The sequence below is a fragment of the Schistocerca piceifrons genome, chromosome 10, assembly GCF_021461385.2.
Source record: "Schistocerca piceifrons isolate TAMUIC-IGC-003096 chromosome 10, iqSchPice1.1, whole genome shotgun sequence".
Classification (NCBI taxonomy): Eukaryota; Metazoa; Arthropoda; class Insecta; order Orthoptera; family Acrididae; genus Schistocerca; species Schistocerca piceifrons.
Window position 1 is genome coordinate 125,841,211 of NC_060147.1, and position 24,422 is coordinate 125,865,632.

The 24,422-nt window shown below is 45.0% G+C and overlaps 1 protein-coding gene across 1 annotated transcript in view; it reads right to left on the bottom strand.

Moving 5' to 3' along the window:
• LOC124718927 overlaps positions 1-24,422 on the bottom strand; it is a 153,949-nt gene that overhangs the window by 24,449 nt on the left and 105,078 nt on the right. The window contains exons 7-8 of the mRNA XM_047244581.1: positions 23,477-23,758; positions 18,864-19,432 (exon numbers count right to left, since the gene is read on the bottom strand). Coding sequence (XP_047100537.1) covers positions 18,864-19,432; positions 23,477-23,758 — 851 coding nt within the window. The remainder of the gene's footprint in view (positions 1-18,863; positions 19,433-23,476; positions 23,759-24,422) is intronic.

Sequence of the window (24,422 nt, forward strand, 5' to 3'; positions counted from 1 at the left end):
CCAATGTTGCTTTCGACTGTCCTTTTCTGCTGATGACCTTCTCCTCCACCTCACTCACCTCCTATCCGAACAACTCAACTCCTGTCGCTCCGCCATCTTCCTCTCCCTCGACCTAGAACGTGCCTACGACCATGTATGGCATTCCGGTCTCCTGTTGAAGCTCCAAACATTCGCCCTTCCTGTTAACTACATCCATTTGATCGTCTCCTTTCTTTCCCACCGTCCTTCCTATGTCACCATCCATAATACGGATTCCTACACCTTGGTCTAGGGGTAGCGTCTTTGATTCATAATCAAAACGTCTTCGGTCCCGGGTTCGATCCCCGCCACTGCCTAAATTTTGATAAATAATCAGCATTGGCGGCCGAAGACTTCCGGCATAAGAAATCAGCCTCATTCTGCCAACGGCCTTGTCAAAGAGGGCGGAGGAGCGGATAGAGGGTTCAGGGCACTCTCTTGTCCTAGGGGTGGGAAATTGCCCCTAAAGGCGGAAGAATCAGCAATGATCAACGACATGAGGATGCAGAAGGCAATGGAAACCACTGCATTAAAGACACAAAACGTGTATCCACAGGACATGTGGCCTGTAATTGAAGAAGTGTCATGATGATCTCTCCATTGGCAAAAGATTCCGGAATAGTCCCCCATTCGGATCTCCGGGAGGGGACTGCCAAGGGGGAGGTTACCATGTGAAAAAGATTGAATAATCAACGAAAGGATAACGTTCTACGAGTCGGGGCGTGGAATGTCAGAAGCTTGAATGTGGTAGGGAAACTAGAAAATCTGAAAAGGGAAATGCAAAGGCTCAACCTAGATATAGTAGGGGTCAGTGAAGTGAAGTGGAGGGAAGACAAGGATTTCTGGTCAGATGAGTATCGGGTAATATCAACAGCAGCAGAAAATGGTATAACAGGTGTAGGATTCGTTATGAATAGGAAGGTAGGGCAGAGGGTGTGTTACTGTGAACAGTTCAGTGACCGGGTTGTTCTAATCAGAATCGACAGCAGACCAACACCGACAACGATAGTTCAGGTATACATGCCGACGTCGCAAGCTGAAGATGAACAGATAGAGAAAGTGTATGAGGATATTGAAAGGATAATGCAGTATGTAAAGGGGGACGAAAACCTAATAGCCATGGGCGACTGGAATGCAGTTGTAGTGGAAGGAGTAGAAGAAAAGGTTACAGGAGAATATGGGCTTGGGACTAGGAATGAAAGGTTCTGTAACAAGTTTCAGCTAGTAATAGCGAATAGCCTGTTCAAGAATCACAAGAGGAGGAGGTATACTTGGAAAAGGCTGAGAGATACGGGAAGATTTCAATTAGATTACATCATGGTCAGACAGAGATTCCGAAATCAGATACTGGATTGTAAGGCGTACCCAGGAGCAGATATAGACTCAGATCACAATATAGTAGTGATGAAGAGTAGGCTGAAGTTCAAGACATTAGTCAGGAAGAATCAATACGCAAAGAAGTGGGATACGGAACTACTAAGGAATGACGAGATACGTTTGAAGTTCTCTAACGCTATAGATACAGCAATAAGGAATAGCGCAGTAGGCAGTACAGTTGAAGAGGAATGGACATCTCTAAAAAGGGCCATCACAGAAGTTGGGAAGGAAAACATAGGTACAAAGAAGGTAGCTGCGAAGAAACCATGGGTAACAGAAGAAATACTTCAGCTGATTGATGAAAGGAGGGAGTACAAACATGTTCCGGGAAACTCAGGAATACAGAAGTACAAGTCGCTGAGGAATGAAATAAATAGGAAGTGCAGGCAAGCTAAGACGAAATGGCTACAGGAAAAATGTGAAGACACCGAAAAAGATATGACAGTCGGAAGGACAGACTCAGCATACAGGAAAGTCAAAACAACCTATGGTGACATTAAAAGCAACGGTGGTAACATTAAGAGTGCAACGGGAATTCCACTGTTAAATGCAGAGGAGAGAGCAGATAGGTGGAAAGAATACATTGAAAGCCTCTATGAGGGTGAAGATTTGTCTGATGTGATAGAAGAAGAAACAGGAGTCCATTTAGAAGAGATAGGGGATCCAGGATTAGAATAGGAATTTAAAAGAGCTTTGGAGGACTTACGGTCAAATAAGGCAGAAGGGATAGATAACACTCCATCAGAATTTCTAAAATCATTGGGGGAAGTGACAAAAAAAAACGACTATTCACGTTGGTGTGTAGAATATATGAGTCAGGCGATATACCATCTGTCTTTCGGAAAAGCATCATCCACACAACTCCGAAGACGGCAAGAGCTGACAAGTGTGAGAATTATCGCACAATCAGCTTAACAGCTCATGCATCAAAGCTGCTTACAAGAATAATATACAGAAGAATGGAAAAGAAAATTGAGAATGCGCTAGCTGAAGATCAGTTTGGCTTTAGGAAAAGTAAAGGGACGAGAGAGGCAATTCTGACGTTACGACTAATAATGGAAGCAAGGCTAAAGAAAAATCAAGACACTTTCACTTTCATAGGATTTGTCAACCTGGAAAAAGCGTTCGACAATATAAAATGGTGCAAGCTATTCGAGATTCTGAAAAAAGTAGGGGTAAGCTATAGGGAGAGACGGGTCTTATACAATATGTACAACAACCAAGAGGGAATAATAAGAGTGGACGACCAAGGACGAAGTGCTCGTATTAAGAAGGGTGTAAGACAAGGCTGTAGCCTTTCGCTCCTATTCTTCAATCTGTACATCGAGGAAGCAATGATGGAAATAAAAGAAAGGTTCAGGAGTGGAATTAAAATACAAGGTGAAAGGATATCAATGATACGATTCGCTGATGACATTGCTATCATGAGTGAAAATGAAGAAGAATTAAATGATCTGCTGAACGGAATGAACAGTCTAATGAGTACACAGTATGGTTTGAGAGTAAATCGGAGAAAAACGAAGGTAATGAGAAGTAGTAGAAATGAGAACAGTGGGAAACTTAACATCAGGATTGATGGCCACAAAGTCAATGAAGTTAAGGAATTCTGCTACCTAGGCAGTAAATTAACCAATGACGGACGGAGCAAGGAGGACATCAAAAGCAGACTCGCTATGGCAAAATAGGCATTTCTGGCCAAGAGAAGTCTACTAATATCAAATACCGGCCTTAATTTGAGGAAGAAATTTCTGAGGATGTACGTCTGGAGTAGAGCATTGCATGGTAGTGAAACATGGACTGTGGGAAAACCGGTACAGAAGAGAATCGAAGCATTTGAGATGTGGTGCTATAGACGAATGTTGAAAATTAGGTGGACTGATAAGGTAAGGAATGAGGAGGTTCTACGCAGAATCGGAGAGGAAAGGAATATGTGGAAAACACTGATAAGGAAAAGGGACAGAATGATAGGACATCTGCTAAGACATGAGGGAATGACTTCCATGGTACTAGAGGGAGCTGTGGAAGGCAAAAACTGTAGAGGAAGACAGAGATTGGAATATGTCAAGCAAATAATTGAGGACGTAGGTTGCAAGTGCTACTCTGAGATGAAGAGGTTAGCACAGGAAAGGAATTCGTGGCGGGCCGCATCAAACCAGTCAGTAGACTGATGACAAAAAAAAACACCTTCTACCCCTCCGCCGGTGTGCCCCAAGGTTCCATCCTTTCCCTTCTTCCCTAACTTCTATATACGGTGGACATGCCGCCGCCTTCACCCCCCATCCACCTTCCCCAGTACGCCAATGACACTGCCTTCCTTACCCTCGCCCTCACCCTGCAATGCTCCCATATTGACTGGTTCACCACTTGATGTAACCAGTGGCTGCTCAAGGTCAATCATACCAACACTCAGGCAATCATTGTAGGCAAAACCACCCCTTCTTCCACCTCCTTGATTTTTATATCACCAGCTATGGCTGTCCCATTCACCTCACCCCAACCCTCAAGTAACTTGGTGTCACCCTTGACCATCGCCTTTCCTGGAACCCCTATCTCTGGACGATCCAAGCCAAGGCACATTCCTGACTCCACCTCCTCAAACTCCTTTCTGGTCGCACATAGGGTCTGGACTGCTCCACCATCCTCCACACTTATAAATCCCTCATCTGCCCCATCCTCTGCTATGCCCATCCTGGTTGGATCTCCGCCCCTCCCTCCAAATCCTTGAATACCATGCATCCTGCCTCGCCTATTGCATCTGTCTCCCATCCCCCATGTGGATCCAATATTACTTCATTCCCTTCCTGCACCTTCTCCTTTTCCTCGAATGGATACGGATCCTTTACACTTCCCGCAAGCTCGATCCCCACACCCACTTGTCTCTCCCATCCTCGCTCATCCCCGGGTGCTGCCGTGCCTGTATTCTTGCATCTCACCTGCTCTTCATCTTCACACCATCCATACCCTTTCCCAAGGTGGCTTCTGCCAACTCCCCCTCCCTGATGATGTCCTTGTCCCATCCATCTACCCCTCCTACCATCTCTGACTCTCCCCTCCCGTTCCCCCTTTTTTTCTCTAGGGCTCCCTCTCTCCCTCCTCACCTTCCTTCCCCCTCCTCTCTCCCAGGTCTCCCACTTCCACCCCTCTCCCCAGGCTTCCAACCCCCCTATCTCCTTTCCCCGACTCTCCCTAATTTCTCCCCACTGGCACCACCCCCCTTTTACCGCCCTCCTACCTCTCCCTTTGACCTGGAGGCTGCCCCCTCCCCCCCTCCCCCTCCTTCGTCAGTGAGAGTGCTTCGGCGATGATCGTCGCCAGTGATTTACCAGCGTCAGTGTCTCTCCGTTTGTGTACAGTGTCTTTGTCAGTGTTTTCTACTACATTCGTGTCTCCACCTGGACGTCTTCATCTGTTTTCAACTGGTGAATGACCTCATACTCTTTATTTAGGTTCAGTTTCAAATTTTTGCGCCATTCAGATATCATTTCTAAATCGTTTTGAAGTTTGTTTCGATCTTCTGATGACTTTACTAATCGATAAACGACAGCGTCATCCGCAAACAATCTAAGACGGCTGCTCAGATTGTCTCCCAAATCGTTTATATAAGTAGGGAACAGAAAAGGGCCTATAACACTACCTTGGAGAACGCCAGAAATCACTTCTGTTTTACTCGATGACTCTGACAGGAAATCACGAATCCAGTCACATATCTGAGACGATATTCCCTAGGCACGCAATTTAACTACAAGGCGCTTGTGTCGTACAGTGTCAAAAGCCTTCCGGTAATCCAGAAATACAGAATCAATCTAAAGTCCCTTGTTAATAGCACTCAACAGTTCGTGTGAGTAAAGGTCTAGTTGTGTTTCACAAGAACAATGATTTGTAAATCAGTGTTGACTGCGTGTCAATAGAGCGTTTTCTTCGAGGTAATTCATAACGTTCGAACACAATATATTTTCCAAAATCCTGCTGCATATCGACGTTAAGAATACAGGCCTGTAATGCAGAGGATTACTCCTACTACCTTTCTTGAATATTGATGTGACCTGTGCAACTTTCCAGTCTTTCGGTACGGATCTTTCGCGAGCAAACGGTTGTATATTATTGTTAAGTATAGAGCTATTGTATCAGCATACTCTGAAAGGAACCTACCTGGTATACAGTCTGGACCAGAAGACTTGCTTTTATTAAGTGAAGAAAAAGAAGACGCAATGGTTACGCGAAGAAATGTCTCCTTTACTTTAAAAAAAAAAGCGGCAGTTGGAAGCTTCTGCGGGAAGTGAAAGATGCGGCGTCTCAGAGGCTGCTTTGGAATCTGGCTAGGAAGACAGTTAGCTTCCGTCCTTGTCCCCGTCTAAAAATAAAACAAAAAGGTCCCCCTCTTGCAAACGCTCTGTCGAAATCTTGAAATGTCATTGGGGGACACATCGCAGTCTCGACAAAACCTGGCTGGAGATTGGGCGGTGCTCAGAAACATTAGTGTATTTGGTGGATGACTTGGAACTAGAGAGAAGTTATAACTTTGGTAAAGACGCACTCAGCCATTTTCGTCCGCGAATGCCGGTCTTGCTACAGCCTCTCGGGCCGTTCATGCTAAAATCGGTCCGCGAACGCTGTTAACTGCCTTACGCAACTTCCGCGTACGAATACTTGAACTTATTTGGTGAGATTCGGGCAGCAATGACTTTCCGTGGTCCAACTGAAGTGGCGCAGTATTTGTTAACTCTGCAGAGTTAGTGAGTCCGGTAACTGATGACTGCAGTTAGTTGCTTGATTTGCAGGAAGCATTCACTTATCATTAACACTTTTCGATATACTTTTTGCCAGACGACAGATAGTGTTCATTACGCAATCCCAAAATTGGTTCCAACATTAGAGTTAAACATTATTGTTTCTTTAACTTTACATTCGCTGTCATCTTGGTGAAGGTCCTCCCACCTGAACGCACATGGAAGCAAATGGCATCTTGTGTAAGTATGCATTTTCATTCAGTAGTCAGATGCCTACATTAATTAATCTGTGGTGTCATCTGGTGGTTTACTTATGTACTTGATGCATGACTATTGATTTTTAAAGGTGGGCCCACCCATGTTAAATTCATATGTAATAAGACGCTATGTGATGCGTAACTTGTTTCAATATCTTTTAAAAGTAAATTCACGTCACTGCATAGGGAGCTTCACACCATTTTACGATCAAAGTGACTTTAATTTTTATATCTCAAAGGTATGCGCTACAACAATCACAGTCTCCTCATCTCATAACATTCCCGATATTATGCAGCCTGTATGTTGGAAAAGTAAATTGAGGATATTAACAGATGACCAGTTTGTGGTTAGGAAAGGTAAAGGCTGTAGGGTAACAGACCAACAGTTACAACAGGGTACTTGGTAATGTGGGCAAGGCTTAACAAAAATCAAGTAACATTGATGGGACTTGTCGACCTAGAGAAAGCGTTCGATAATACAAAAGGGTGCAACACGTTTGTAATTCTAAGGAAATTAGGTGTAATTTGTATGTAAAGATAGATAACAGACATATTCTACTGGGTACTTATAAGAGGTGCATTCAAGTTCTAAGGCCTCCGATTTTTTTTCTCCGGACTGGAAAGAGATAGAAACATGCGCATTGTTTTAAAATGAGGCCGTGTTCATTGTCAATACGTCCCAGAGATGACAGCACCGTACGGCAGATGGAATTTTACCGCCAGCGGCGAGAATGAGAACTGTTTTAAATACTTAAAATGGCGACGTTTTCCTTACTTGAACAGCGTGCAATCATTCGTTTTCTGAATTTGCGTGGTGTGAAACCAGTTGAAATTCATCAACAGTTGAAGGAGTCATGTCGTGATGGAGTTATGGATGTGTCTAAAGTGTGTTCGTGGGTGCGACAGTTTAATGAAGGCAGAACATCGTGTGACAACAAACCGAAACAACCTCGGGCTCGCACAAGCCGGTCTGACAACATGATCGAGAAAGTGGAGAGAATTGTTTTGGGGGATCGCCGAAAGACTGTTGAACAGATCGCCTCCAGAGTTGGCATTTCTGTGGGTTCTGTGCACACAATCCTGCATGACGACCCGAAAATGCGAAAAATGTCATCCAGGTGGGTGCCACGAATGCTGACGGACGACCACAAGGCTGCCCGTGTGGCATGTTGCCAAGCAATGTTGACGCGCAACGACAGCATGAATGGGACTTTCTTTTCGTCGGTTGTGACAATGGATGAGACGTGGATGCCATTTTTCAATCCAGAAACAAAGCGCCAGTCAGCTCAATGGAAGCACACAGATTCACCGCCACCAAAAAAATTTCGGGTAACCGCCAGTGCTGAAAAAATGATGGTGTCCATGTTCTAGGACAGCGAGGGCGTAATCCTTACCCATTGCGTTCGAAAGGGCACTACAGTAACAGGTGCATCCTACGAAAATGTTTTGAAGAACAAATTCCTTCCTGCACTGCAACAAAAACGTCCCAGAAAGGCTGCGCGTGTGCTGTTTCACCAGGACACCACACCCGCACATCGAGCTAACGTTACGCAACAGTTTCTTCGTGATAACAACTTTGAAGTGATTCCTCATGCTCCCTACTCACCTGACCTGGCTCCTAGTGACTTTTTGCTTTTTCCAACAATGAAAGACACTCTCCGTGGCCGCACATTCACCAGCCGTGCTGCTTGCTCCCTACTCACCTGACCTGGCTCCTAGTGACTTTTTGCTTTTTCCAACAATGAAAGACACTCTCCGTGGCCGCACATTCACCAGCCATGCTGCTATTGCCTCAGCGATTTTCCAGTGGTCAAAACAGACTCCTAAAGAAGCCTTCGCCGCTGCCATGGAATCATGGCGTCAGCGTTGTGAAAAAAGGGGACGTCTGCTGGGCGATTACGTCGAGAAGTAACGCCAGTTTCATCGATTTCGGGTGAGTAGTTAATTAGAAAAAAATCGGAGGCCTTAGAACTTGAATGCACCTCGTAAATGGTGGAAAAATCGAAATTTTTTATGAGTTTATTAAATTCTATAGCCTTTCCTGATGACATTGACATATATATTATAGGGTTTCAAATGAAAAAATGTCCTATATATACCAAATTTTAAAGTTACGGTCATGTATGCTGCCACGCCCCCTTTATTTCCGTTACAGAAGCCAGTATTATTTCGAAAAGAAATGATTATGGTGATACCTTGGTAACAAAACTGGAGTGTTGTGGACATGTTCAAAAGAGGATGGGTGCATTGAGGAAGCTACGAAGAGAAATGAAAGTTGCTAACTGATGGAAAATCTCTGTCTGGCCGAGGTAGATTGACAGAAACTGAAATAGACCTCCTTCAGAGTTATTATGGATTGGCAATTAGACGAACTGCACCTCTGAATGATGTTACAGCAATGAGTAAAGCTGTATGGGCCACCTACTTCCATAAGTTGTCCACAGATGACCACCCTGTTCACGGACTTTGCCCTAAAGGAGTAAATTCTTGGAGTGGTTATCAGAAAGCAAAAGAAAGTGGTCAAATATACCATCATAAGCATTCTCTTTCTGAACCTGTTATGAATTAAATAAAACCAATTTTTAGAGACGTGAGTGACCCTGTTTTGCTTAGTAAATGCCTTCATGGGGGCACTCAGAATACAAATGAAAGTTTCAACCATTGCATATGGGAAAGATTACGCAAGAATATTTTTGTAGGACAAAGTACACTAAACGTTGGTGTACTAGATGCAATGATGTGTTCCAATGATGGAGTGATAGGAAGGTTGGAAGTCCTGAGAAATTTAGGCATAAAATGTGGCTCTAATATGGAAGATCAATTATTTGTGTGTGGCAGACAACGGGTGCGTGAACCTGAAAGATACACTCTTCAAGTTACCAAAGAAGCAAGAAGTGCTAAAAGGAATGCCAAGAGGAAGCCTGAAGATGAAGAAATGCTGCAGGATGAAGACTTTGCTTCAGGAACGTTCTGAGGCACATCTTAATTGGACTCATATCTTCATTCGCAATTTCCCGCAACTAGTATTTTTCAGAATTCAGGTACAAATATTTCCTAAAGTTTATAATGCATTGCTCTAATTTTTTCTGTAACTTGCAATGCTCCATATTTATGAAGTAGACCTAAGCTTTATTGCAGAATCAACTAAATTATAGAAAAAACAACATTTTCATCAGGAAAAAAATGATAAAAATTAAAATGTAAAATGCGATATTTTTTATACATGTAATATACGTAATAGGTGGAATTAAATAGGTCTAGTACCTTAACCATCATGTCATGAATATCTGATAAAAATGTGGTCTCCTTCAAATGTATAACACTGGATTAAAGGGTACCTCAATTTGAGGAAGCATTTTGGAAAAAAAATTGCATCGCTATCTTTGTAATTTTTTTAAATAACCCTAAGCAGGTTCAAGAATATTCAAAATACTTCTAATTTGTTTAGAATGTGTGCTGCATTACCCGATATCAACAAAAAATCTGTAAATGAAATACATTATAAACAGTGCCTGGGCCAGCCGTGGTGACCGAGCGGTTCTAGGCGCTTCAGTCTGGAACCACGCGACCGCTACGGTTCCTGCCTCGGGCATGGATGTGTGTGATGTCCTTAGGTTAGTTAGGTTTAAGTAGTTCTAAGTTCTAGGGGACTGATGACCTTAGAAGTTAAGTCCCATAGTGCTCAGAGCCATTTGAACCAATTTGCCTCGGGCATGGATGTGTGTGATGTCCTTAGGTTAGTTAAGTTTAAGTAGTTCTAAGTTATAGGGGACTGATGACCTTAGAAGTTAAGTTCCATAGTGCTCAGAGCCATTTGAATCAATTTGAAACAGTGCATGAAAGAAATAGGTGTTGATTTTTACGTAATATTGAGCCGGAAAGTACCCTGTATCATTAATGCGACCACCGCTCATGTTCGACATCACTGGGCAATAACCGCTCACAGACGGTAGGTGGCAGCACTAGCAGTGGAGGGCATACAAAGCGTGTCGTGGAAAACAATGCAGTCGGTGTCGTAATGCGGAAATTGGGCGATTTATGTAACATCCAACAGGGGTGATCGGTGTCTTTTGGGCCCACGGTCGAAGCATTCCAAAACGACTATGTTTGTAAACAGTTCGAGTGTCAGTGTGGTTCAAGTACAGAGTAATCAAAAAGTCAGTATCAATTTGAAAACTTAATAAACCACGGAATAATGTAGATAGAAAGGTAAAAAATGACGCACATGCTTCGAATGATATGGGGTTTTATTAGAACCGAAAACAAAGTTCACAGAATGTCCGATAGCAAAAGTGCTACCATGACGGGTGAGAGGTACGCCGATATGTTACAGAATCGCATCATCCCCAGCCTGGCTGATAAACACCTGCTGGAATGTACGATGTTCATGCAGGATGGCGCTCCACCCCATATTGCTAGACGCATGAAAGATCTCTTCCACGCGTCGTTTGGTGACGATCGTGTGGTCAGCCGCCACTTTCGTCATGCTTGGCCTCCCAGGTCCCCAGACCTCAGTCTGTGCGATTATTGGCTTTGGGGTTACCTGAAGTCGCAAATGTATCGTGATCGACTGACATCTTTAGGGTTGCTGAAAGACAGCATCCGACACCAAAGCCTCACCATAACTCGGGACATGCTTTACAGCGCTGTTCACATTATTCCTCGACTACAGCTACTTTGGAGGAATGATGGTGGACATATTGAGCATTTCCTGTAAAGAACATCATCTTTGCTTTGTCTTACTTTGTTATGCTAATTATTGCTATTCTGATCAGATGAAGCGCCATCTGTCGGACTTTTATGAACGTTTGTATTTTTTGGTTCTAATAAAACCCCATGTCATTCCAAGCATGTGTGTCAATTTGTACCTCTCTATCTACATTATTCCGTGATTTATTCAGTTTTCAAATTTGTACTGACTTTTTGATCAGCCGGTATATTGTGCATGGCGAAACGGTGCTATCCAAAACCAGCACTGAAGCAGCCATGATGCCATGATGCACCAAGGGCCATAAAATTCGCTGATGATATTAGTATCGTTAGAGAAAGGGAAGAAGAGTTACAGGACCCATCAAATGAAATGAAGGGCCGAATGAATAGAAAGTATTTATTGAGAGAGATGAAAGTAATGAGGAGTAGCAGGAATTAGATTGAGGGCCACAAAGTAGACGAAATGAAGGAGTTCAGCTACCGCGGAAGAAAAATCATACATGCTACGAAAGCAGACCGTCACAGACCAAGAGAACATTCCTGGCCTAAAGATGCCGATTAGTATCAAGACTCAGCCTTAATTTGAGAAACATTTCTGAGTATAAACGATCGGAGAACAGCGTTGTCTGCAACTGAAACACTGGGTATGGGAAAACGAAAAGAAGAGAATTGAAGCGACTGACATGAGTTGGTGTAGAAGGATGTTCAAAATTACGTGGAGTAATAAGATGAGAAATGAAGAGGTTCTCTGTAGAATCGGTAAGAAAAGGAGCATTTGGAATACATTGACATGAAGAAAGGACTGAATTATAGGGCTTGCGTTAAGAAGTCAAGGAATAACTTCCAATGTGCAAGAGGGAGCTGTAGGGGGTAAAGGCAGTAGGGGAAGACAGAGATGGTAATATATAGGGGATAGGCAAAATAATGTGAGTAGTTTTAGTAATGGGATGGTTGTATTTGACTATCAACAACTCAAGTAAAGCCATCGGCACATGGACCGTGTTGTCGAACGTCAACGTTGTGCGTTCCAAGTTCAACGCGCTGCTGAACGCTCAGGAACGATGAGACTTGTGCGTACGGTACGTGGGCCCCAACGTGGTATACGCGATCGCAACGCACTCCAGTGGCAGTTGAGAGATGTTTCTAGTTCGTAAATCACACTGTTTACTCAACAGGCGCACGTAAAATTCCCACGTTAGCTGTGTTAAAATGCACATTTCCACATTTCCTTCATCGTCCACGAAAAGGAAAGTACCATGTCCAATCAATGACACAGGCTTAAAAAAGTGTTGTGTACATAGTTCTGCATAGTCAGCGCGTACACAACTTTCCCACTAGAGCGCGCCCCGCTAAGCACAACAGTGCAGGCGCAGTGCTCGTCCATCTCCGCACTACGAGATGGCGCTGCCATAGAGACGGACCAAATTCTGCTTCTGCAGATCCGCGTATTAATATATAACGCAGCCAATGAGATTGCAGCTAATGTAGAACCTTTTCTCCTCGCAGATCACACTCGCACAGTGATACATGAATGCGCGAGGTATTATAATGAGTGTACAGACGTCCGATTAGTCAGTCTGTATTTGTCTGCACCAGTCTGTACCAGTCTGCATTAGTCTGTATGAGTTCTACATTTGTCTGTAGCAGTTTATAGTCAAGTTTCAGTCTGTGCCTAATAAGATTACCATATTCCTGTACATAGCCATGAAGACAAATGTATAGACACTTTTGTTAAGTGTCAGAGATATATGTGAGAATCAGATTAACGTACCAATACCAAAGGAACTTCAGATTGTCAATTGTAAATAGCATCAAGAACCAAGTTAAGTAATTTTATGCTTGTTATTATTTCAATAAATGTGTGTGAAAGTTAATCAAGTTCTGTTTAAAGTTGGTCACCGTCAATCTGCTACTCTAAGCGTGCAAGTGGCATTTCTATCGTCTGACCTAACGACAGAAGATAAACACGCCGCAATAAGACCACGAGGCATATTGCTGACACTCGCCTACTTCGTTAGAGCGACAAGTCAAATAATCTGAAATAATCTGATGGTGTGTGTACTGAAGGTCTTACGCACACCACAAAAAGTTCCATTACAAACAGTGCGGTACAAATTTGGAGTACTTCTCCACATAAGATAAACGTTATTTCATCATTCTCACATTTTACTAACACCCCAAAGTCAGTCTTACTTGATCACTGTTCCTACCCAGTAGCAGAATCTTTGCAACATGTGAATTACGAAGCGTAAAATAAAAAGGAGCAAAATATCTTTATACAAGTAGCGCAAGCTGTCCTGTAGATTAAGCCAATCGAACAAAGTCACCCCTCAAAAAAAGGTGAGCTTACATTTGCATAAAATCAAATATTATAATATATACTTATATTAAACTAATAATAAAGTATCAGAACTTAATAAAACCGCGAATGTTAGGATAAAAAAATTGGAAAGTGTTAAGACGCGAACCACAGCTCCAAGCTAAACTCATTGGTGGATAGAGACGCTACTCTTTACGCTAAACCAACAACACGTTCCTCGCACTTAGCCATATTGTGTTACCCCTAGCTAAAAACCTAAATCGTAGATAATTATGTTACTAATTGAAATTTAATTATAACAAATTGTACCAAGAACAATGCGTTTTGGGTGGATCTTCAGTGTGTCTCTGCCTTCAAATAGCATACTCTCATAATACGCACCGAGCGAGGTGGCGCAGTGGTTAGCACACTGGACTCGCATTCGGGAGGACGACGGTTCAATCCCGTCTCCAACCATCCTGATTTAGGTTTTCCGCGATTTCCCTAAATCGTTTCATGCAAATGCCGGGATGGTTCCTTTGAAAGGGCACGGCCGATTTCCTTCCCCATCCTTCCCTAACCCGAGCTTGTGCTCCGTCTCTCATGACCTCGTTGTCGACGGGACGTTAAACAACACTAACCTAACCCATAATACGCAAGTTACAATAATTCTTTTGCCACGAGTGTGATGATTCTCATTATTTTATTGGAAACGAATCACACAACTAACAATGGGTTTTCCAGTGATTCTCAATTTGCTGGTGCTCAGAAACCGCATATATACATATAAGCTTGAAATGAGTGCCAATATGGCGCCTCACAACTCTGTACTGAAGGGAGACGGCGTGCGTGTGACGTAGGTGGCGTTGTTCCATCTCATTGGTCAACGCTCAGACGCACGTTCAGAATACCTGACATGCCAGATATTGCTCAGCACATTCGGAAAGACTCCCGAACGTGCTATTCCACGCTATGACGTCAGAAACTCGGCACGCTCAACGCTCAACGTTCGGCTGCACGGTCCGTGTGCTGGCGGCTTAAGGTACGTGTCTAGCTGGACTGTGCGTGTTCAGTACGGCCTAGGCATCAGTGCAGGTTGTTTACGAGTAGTGCACGCTTCGTATTTGCATTCAGAGGCCGAGGTCGAAGTGCAACGAATGACCTAACAGAGTTCCAAAGAGGGCAAATTGTGGGGGCCAGATTAGCTCGAGCATCAGTAACCAAGACAGCCAACTTATTGACTGTTTCAAGAGCAACTGTTTCAGCAGTCATGACAGGCTACACAAAACACGGAAAGACATCATCGTGTAAACGTAATAGCGGGCGCAAATCAAAACTAAATGACAGAGATCGTCGTACGCTAACACGAATTGTGTCAAAACAACACAAAGCTACGTCGGCTAAAGTGAAAGCAGAGCGCAATAGCCATCTTCGAGACCCCGGAGCTATCGACACAGTCCACCGGGAACTCAATAAAGCGAATATTCATGGACGAACTGTTATACAGAAACCATTAGTGACGACAACCAACGCAAAGAAGCGTAAAATATGGTGTCGGGAGTATAAATGCAGGACAGCTGATCAGTAGAAACGCGTCATATGGTCCGACGAGTCAAAGTTTTCGTTATTTCCAACATCGGGCAGGATTAATGTCTGGAGAACGCCAAAAGAAGCCTACAATCCTGATTGCTTGACTCAAACGTTTAAGCGTGGAGGTGGAACTGTAATGGTGTGGGCATCCTATTCTGCTGATCTCACCATTCCTCTCAGTTTCCGTGTTCCAGCCAATGATAATGTGAGCATTTTAGGTGATCAGGTGCGCCCCATGATTCAACTGTTTCTCAACAATGATGCCATATGTCAGGACGATAAAGCACCCATTCACACAGCCAGTACAGTACAACTGTGGTGTCACCGCCAGACACCGCACTTGCTTGGTGGTAGCCTTTAAATCGGCCGCGGTCCGTTAGTATACGTCGGACCCGCGTGTCGCCACTATCAGTGATTGCAGACCGAGCGCCGCCACACGGCTGGTCTAGTCTAGAGAGACTCGACTAGCACTCACCCCAGTTGTACAGCCGACACTGCTAGCGATGGTTCACTGACTACATACGCTCTCATTTGCAGAGACGACAGTTTAGCATAGCCTTCAGCTACGTCATTGGCTACGACCTAGCAAGACGCCAAATTCAGTTACTATAAGTACTATGTGAACAGATAATATTGTGACTCATGTACCATCAAGAGCGACGTTTATCATTAATGGATTAAAGTTAAGTACCAAACTAATTACGTCCGCTTTCTGAATTCTCATTCCTTGTCATGTTCCAGACCTCACGTCAGTATAGTCTATCCCTCCTCACGCCCGCCTGCGTGAGCTAAAACGCGTGCATTTCGGCCTCCTCTAGTAACACGGTGTTGGCTCTTCAGCCAACACAACAGGAAGTGTGATGGTGTGGGCAGCAATATCATGGTATTCTTCTAATCCTATCATTACTCTCAAAGGCCGTGTTACAGCCGACGATTATGTGAACATTTTAAGTGATTAGGTGTACCCCCATGATTCAAATGTTGTTCCCCACCGATGATGCCATATTTCAGGACGCTCTTCATTGCTAATGCACCCATTCACACAGCCAGTACAGTACAACCGTGGTACGAGGATGATGCAACTGAACTGCAGCTTCTTCCCTGGCCAGCACAGTCCCCAGACTTGAACATTATCGAACCCTTGTGGCCGGCCGGAGTGGCCGAGCGGTTCTAGGCGCTACAGTCGGGAATCGCGCGACCGCTTTGGTCGCAGGTTCGAATCCTGCTTCGGGCATGGATGTGTGTGATGCCCTTAGGTTAGTTAGGTTTAAGTAGTTCTAAGTTCTAGGGGACTGATGATCTCAGATGTTAAGTCCCACAGTGCTCAGAGCCATTTGAACCAGAGCAAATTTCCACCTGCCTCGTCACTACAGGAGTTGGAAGATGTTCTGATCGAAGAATAGCATAACATTCCACTAGAGGATATGCAATCACTACATGCCAGTATTCCAAGAAGAATCGCAGCTGTATTACAGACAAATGGGGGTTCAACCCATTATTAATAAACCATTCTCAAGTAAGTACAGGTGTTCACATTATTTTGCCTATCCCCTGTGTCTAACAAATGATTGATGCTACTGGGTGCAAGTGTTTCAGTCAGGTGAAGAAGTTGGCACAGGAGAGGAAGTTCTGGTGGGCCACATTGGCTGATGACAAAAAACCATCACGAAGTACTGTGTGGTGTGGCTGAATTTTGTCACATTCTATTCTTAAATGGGACAGGAGGGGTGGGGCAAGTGATAACGTTACCATAAGTACTCTCAGACACACGCTGTAAGCTGATCTGCACACTATATGTATAAATGTAGGAGGAAGGCTCTTGTCACATTTATCTACATCTACATCTACATCTACATACTCCGCAATACACCATACGGTGCAACCACAACTAGCATCTTCTCTCCCTGTTCCACTTCCAAACAGAACGAGGGAAAAATGACTGCCTATATGCCTCTGTACGAGTCCTAATCTCTCTTATCTTATCTTTGTGGTCTTTCCGCGAAATATAAGTTGGCGGCAGCAAAATTATACTGCAGTCAGCCTCAAATGCTGGTTCTCTAAATTTCCTCAGTAGCGATTCACGAAAAGAACGCCTCCTTTCCTTCAGAGACTCCCACCAGAGTTCCTGAAGCATTTCCGCAACATTCGCGTGATGATCGAACCTACCAGTAACAAATCTAACAGCCCGCCTCTGAATTGCTTCTATGTCCTCCCTCAATCCGACCTGATAGGGATCCCAAACGCTCGAGCAGTACTCAAGAATAGGTCGTATTAGTGTTTTATAAGCGGTCTCCTTTACAGATGAACCACATCTTCCCAAAATTCTACCAATGAACCGAAGACGACTATCCGCCTTCCCCACAACTGCCATTACGTGCTTGTCCCACTTCATATCGCTCTGCAATGTTACGGCCAAATATTTAATCGACGTGACTGTGTCAAGCGCTACACTACTAATGGAATATTCAAACATTAGGGGATTCTTTTTCCTATTCATCTGGATTATTTTACATTTATCTGTATTTAGAGTTAGCTGCCATTCTTTACACCAATCACAAATCCTGTCCAAGTCATCTTGTATCCTCCTACAGTCACTCAACGACGACACCTTCCCGTACACCACAGCATCATCAGCAAACAGCCGCACATTGCTATCCACCCTATCCAAAAGATCATTTATGTAGACAGAAAAAAACAGCGGACCTACCACACTTCCCTGGGGCGCTCCAGATGATACCTTCACCTCCGATGAACACTCACCATCGAGGACAACGTACTGGGTTCTATTACTTATAAGTCTTCGAGCCACTAGTCAAACGCTTTCCGGAAGTCAAAGAATATGGCATCCATCTGATACCCTTCATCCATGGTTCGCCAGATATCATGTGAAAAAAGCCCGATTTGCGTTTCGCAGGAGCGATGCTTTCTAAAGCCGTGCTGATGCATGGACAGCAACTTCTCTGTGTCAAGGAAATTCATTATATTCGACCTGAGAATATGTTCGAGAATCCTGCAAACAAACCGATGTTAAGGATATTGGTCTGTAATTTTGAGGTTCCGTTCTTCTACCCTTCTTATATACAGGCGTTACCTGCGCTTTTTTTCCAGTTGCTCAGGACTTTACGTTGGGCAAGAGATTCGCGATAAATGCAAGCTAAGTAAGGAGCCAATGCAGTTGAGTACTCTCTGTAAAACCGAATTGGAATCCCATCAGGACCTGGCGATTTATTTATTTTCAACCCATTCAGCTGCTTCACAACCCCAGGGATGTCTATCACTATGTCCTCCATATGGGAATCTGTACGAGACTCAAACGGCGGTATGTTTGTACAATCCTCCAGCGTGAACGATTTCTCAAATGCTAAATTTAAAATTTCAGCTTTCGTTTTGCTGTCTTCCGTTGCCAGGCCAGAGTGATCAGTGAGTGACTGGATGGAAGCCTTCGACCCGCTTACCGATTTTACGAAAGACCAGAATTTCCTTGGGCTTTCAGCAAGATCTTTTGCTAAGGTATGACGGTGGTAGTGCTCTTTTTACAGCAGCACGAATCTCTACTAACTTTTGCCTGTCCTCATTCTCGCGATCTTTCTTGTACCGCGAGTGCAACTGTCTTTGCTTCCTGAGCAATTCTCTGAATTGCGCTGTTGAACCACGGTGGGTCCCTTCCGTCCGTAACCCACTTTTTCGGGACATACTTCTCCAATGCGTGATTTACAATGTGTTTAAAATTTGCCCATAATTCTTCCACGTCCATCGTACCGGAAGTAAATGAAGTCGATTCATTTTACTAAGTGGGATGCTAACAACTGCTTATCTGCATTTATCACTGAAGCTATTTGGTAAAACAGAATCCAGTGCTTCAGCATTTGTAACACCGACCCTTACCTTTTTCACACACGCAGTCTTGATCCTCACCAGCCATGAGGCATCCATTTTCCCCTCGAAGCTCCTCAGAACACAGGTGGAGGGGGCAAGGAACCCCGCAGACAGCTCCGGTGGTGTCTCGGCTGTCGCGCACAAGCCCCTCCAGGCACGTACACGTGTTCGGGGCTGTACAGGTGGCGTTGACACACGTGGTATTGCACGTGGGCTGGCACACCGAGTTGGTGTCGTCCTCGGGTGCGGGGCTGAATCCGTCCCAACAGCGACACGTGTCCGGCTCCACGCAGTCTGCGTTGGTACACGGCTGCGCGCAGACTGGCTCGCACACCGAACCGTTCTTCCGGTACCCTCTCCAGCACTTGCACTTGTTGGGTCCCCTGCATTCGCCGTGGACGCATGCGGGTTTGCACTGCGGGACACATGTTACCTGCCCTGTCTCGTCGGTCGCCAGTTCGTATCCCGTCCAGCATTCGCACTTGTCGGGAGCTACGCAGCTTCCGTAGCCGCAGTTGCTTTTACATTTGGGTCTACATCTTCCGATGCGCAGTTCGTACCCTTCTAAGCAGATGCACCTATGATAAAAAAAGAAACAAAACAAAAAAGATGGTTATGTTGTTGTGTTGTAGTGATCTCTCCATGATACGAGGGTCACTCTAAAAGAAATACAAACTATTTTTGAAAAAATACAGTTTTCATTCTGCATGTGTGAAACTTTTACAGTGTGTAGACACATCTTTCCCGCTTGTTTTCAAACTTAGTTCAACCTGTTCCCGTGAGTGACGCCGTCACAGCATGTCTTCAAGATGGCTGCTACACTTGGCGTTCGTCAGAAGCAACGTGCTGTGAAAACGAGACAGTGGGAAACATCCACAAGAGGTTGAAAAAGGTGTATGGAGATGCCGCTGTCTATCGCAGTACAGTTAGTCGGTGGGCAAGCAGGTTACGTGATGAAAGCGGGCACGGCAATATTGAGGATTGTCCTCGCAGTGGCACGCCTCGTACTGCACACACTCCCGACTATATGCAGAGAGTTAACGAATTGGTGACTGACACAGTGAACGAATTGTCACGCTACGTTGGGATATGGGAAGGATGTGTTTGCAGAATACTGAAAGTGTTGGCGCTAAAAAAGGTTTGTGCCAGGTGGGTCTCCAGGATGTTGACAGTGGCTCACAAAGAAACGAGAAAACCGGTATGCAGCGAGCTTTTGGAACAGTACGAAAATGGCGGAGATGAATTTCTTGGAAGAGTTGTGACAGGTGATAAAACATGGCTCCATCGCTTTTCACCAGAGACGAAGAGGCAATCAATGGAGTGGCATCATGCAAATTCACCCAAGGAAAAAAAAAAAAAAATACAAAACCACACCTTCTGCTGGAAAAGTTATGGCTACAGTGTTTTTCAATTCTGAAGGACTCTTGCTTGTGGACATCGTGCCAAGTGGAACCACCATAAATTCTGATGCATATCTGACGACACTGAAGAAACTTCAGGCTCGACTGAGTCGTGTTCGACCACATCGGCAAAAACTGGACGTTTTGTTGTTGCACGACAATGCACGGCCACATGTCAGTCAAAAAACCATGGAAGCGATCACAAAACTCGGATGGACAACACTGAAACACCCGCCTTACAGTCCTGACCTGGCTCCATGTGACTATCATCTCTTTGGGAAACTGAGAGACTCTCTTCGTGGAACAGGGTTTGAAGATGATGACTCCCTTGTCCACACTTCCAAACAGTGGCTCCAACAGGTTGATCCAGAATTTTACCGTGCGGGTATACAGGCGCTGGTTCCAAGATGGCGTAAGGCAGTTGAGAAGGATGGAAATTATGTGGACAAATGAAAATATTGTTCCTAAAGGATGTATCTATACACTGTAAAACTTTCAAACATGTAGAATAAAAGATGGATTTTTAAAAAAGTAGTGTGCATTTCTTTTGGTGTGACCGGCTTTCATTGTTACAGAGAATGAGGAGTAATACGTGCTGTATAATACAGCCACAGTTACAGCATGCATGGTTTCCTCCTAGAGGGTGGCACTGTTCCTCATACATCATGCCCTAGCGCCCTCTCCTGCCATAGTAATTGCTAATGTTGTGTCCGATTTACTTCTCTCGCTGACTCACCTTGTAGTGGATGTGATACAGCCTCGTACATAATAGTTACGTATTCGAGAGCTTGCCGGCATGGTGTTTACTTAGGGGGAGGCAAATGGCAACGGGCGGTGGACTGCACGTATCAGGAGACCTATCCCCGCTGACAACAACCACAGCACGCAGTGTTGCAACAGTGTTTCGTCGTTTGTCTGAGACAGAATCGTTTCAGGAAGCAGGATATCATGGAGGCCGTACCCAAAATGTTCGGACACCAGACTTGTACGAAAATGTGATTAACACTGTGGAAGCCGACCGCCGTGTCAGTACCAGGCAGTTGGACCGCCAGTACAGGACAAGCCAGACGACCGTGTGAAACATTCTCCATCACAATTGTTACTACTATCATTTACAGCGTGTGCAGAGCTTACTAGCGCCTTTCCACATCGGCAGCAGTTTCTTCAGCAGGCAACCACGATTCTCGGATCTGTGCCATTCATGCTATTCACAGATGATGATGGTGGTGGTGGTTAGTGTTTAACGTCCCGTCGACAACGAGGTCATTAGAGACGGAGCGCAGGCTCGGGATAGGCAAGGATTGGGAAGGAAATCGGCCGTGCCCTTTCAAAGGAACCATCCTGGCATTTGCCTGAAACGATTTAGGGAAATCACGGAAAACCTAAATCAGGATGGCCGGAGACGGGATTGAACCGTCGTCCTCCAGAATGCGAGTCCAGTGTGCTAACCACTGCGCCACCTCGCTCGGTATATTCACAGATGAGGCCACCTTTACGCGGAGTGATACACTACTGGCCATTAAAATTGCAACACCACGAAGAGCAACACCACTTTTCAGAGCATTCACACAAGGTTGGCGCCGGTGGTGACACTACAACGTGCTGACACGAGGAAAGTTTCCAACCGATTTCTCATACACAAACAGCAGTTGACCGGCGTTGCCTGGTGAAACGTTGTTGTGATGCCTCGTGTAAGGAGGAGAAATGCGTACCATCGCGTTTCCGACTTTGATAAAGATCGGATTGTAGCCTATCGCGATTGCTGTTTATCGTATCGCGACATTGCTGCTCGCGTTGGTCGAGATCCAATGACTGTTAGCAGAATATCGAACCGCTGGGTTCAGAAGGGTAATACGGAACGCCGTGCTGGATCCCAACGGCCTCGTATCACTAACAGTCGAGATGACAGGCATCTTGTCCGCATGGCTGTAACGGATCGTGCAGCCACGTCTCGATCCCTGAGTCAACAGATAGGGACGTTTGCAAGACAACAACCATATGCACGAACAGTTCGACGACGTTTGCAGCAGCACGGACTATCAGCTCGGACGGCTGGTCCCGGCGGAGGTTCGCGTCCTCCCTCGGGCATGGATGTGTGTGTTTGTCCTTAGAATACTTTAGGTTAAGTAGTGTGTAAGCTTAGGGACTGATGACCTTAGCAGTTAATAAGTCCCATAAGATTTCACACACATTTGAACATTTTTTTTTATCAGCTCGGAAACAATGGCTTCGGTTACCCTTGACGCTGCATTACAGACAGGAGCGCCTGCGATGGTGTACTCAACGACGGACCTGGGTGCACGAATGGCAAAACATTTTTTCAGATGAATCCAGATTGTGTTTACAGCGTCATGATGGTCTCATCCATGTTTGGAGACATCGTAGTGAACGCACATTGGAAGCGTGTATTCGTCATCGCCATACTGGCGTATCACCCGGCGTCATGGTATGGGGTGCCATTGGTTATACGTCTCGGTCACCTCCTGTTCGCTTTGACGGCACTTTGAACAGTGGACGTTACATTTCAAATGTATTACGACCCGTGGCTCTACCCTTCATTCGATCCCTGCGAAACCCTACATTTCAGCAGGATAATGCACGACCGCTTGTTGCAGGTCCTGTACAGGCCTTTCTGGATACAGAAAATGTTCGACTGCTGCCCTGGCCAGCACATTCTCCAGATCTCTCACCAATTGAAAACGCCTGGTCAGTGGTGGCCGAGCAACTGGCTCGTCACAATACGCCAGTCACTACTCTTGGTGAACTGTGGTATCGTGCTGAAGCTGCACGGGCAGCTGTACCTGTACACGCCATCCAAGCTCTGTTTGACTCAAAGCCCAGGCGTATCAAGACTGTTATTACGGCCAGAGGTGGTTGTTGTGGGTACTGATTTCTCAGGATCTATGAACCCAAATTGCATGAAAATGTAATCGTATGTCAGTTCTAGTATAATATATTTGTCCAATGACTACCCGTTTATCATCTGCTTTTCTTCTTGGTGCAGCAATTTTAATGGCCAGTAGTGTATTAGTATGGATTTATCCTGATATGGTGAGATATAATGTTAAGCAAACAGATTCATAGTGAAGTGTCTCTGTTATCTAGAGACAGTCCAATTGGTCCAAAAGAATTTGGCATCTTTGAGAAAATTATAAAAAGGTTGTAAAATGGTACTTACCCGGAGGCAGATTTTTTTTAAACGTTTCGCCTGACAGTACTTACCGGCCAGGTGCGACGCAGGTGCCGTTCTCGCACGGTGGGTCGCAGTGTGGCCTGCACCTGTTGGGCTTCCCTGGGACACTCTCGTAGTTGGGCCAGCACCTACACGTGCCTGGAGCGTGGCACCTGGCGTTCACACACGTGTATATCTGCCTCACCTTCAGCGGATTGCTGCACTGGCACTTGTTCGGAGCGACGCATCTCCCTTCGCCACAGCCATGTCTGCAGACGGGCTCACAGCGGAGGGGGTCGTTCCTCTCGATCTCAACAAATGATCTATTGTCGCTGCAAATAAATTACACACATTAATCTAGGGTAATTAATTACAGACCGAATTAAAAATGACAACTGAACGAAAGCGGCATTTTTTTCTTCACTTGGGCTGTTGGTTACACTGAAGAGGCAAAGAAACTGCTGGTACACCTGCCTAATATAGTGTGGATCCCCCGTGCGCACGCGGAAGTGCTGCAACAAGACGTCGCATGGACTCGATTAATGTGTGAATTAGTGGTTCAGAATGGTTCAAATGGCTCTGAGCACTATGGGACTTAACATCTGAGGTCATCAGTCCCCTAGAACGTAGAACTACTTAAACCTAACAAACCCAAGTACATCACACACATCCATGCCCGAGGCAGGATTCGAAGCTGCGGTCGTAGCGGTCGCGCGGTTCCAGACTGGTGAAGAAGTGCTGGAGGGAACTGACATCATGAATCCTGCAGGAGTGTCCGTAAATCCCTAACAGTACGAAGGGGTGGAGATCTCTTCCGAACTGCACATTGCGAGGCATCCCAGATATGCTCAATAATGTTCATGTCTAGGGAGTCTGGTGGCAAGCGAAAGTGGTTAAACTCAGAAGAGAGATCCTGGATCCACTGTTTAGCAATTCTGGACGTGTAGGGTGTCACATTATCCTGCTGGAATTGCCCAAGTCCGTCAGAATGCACAA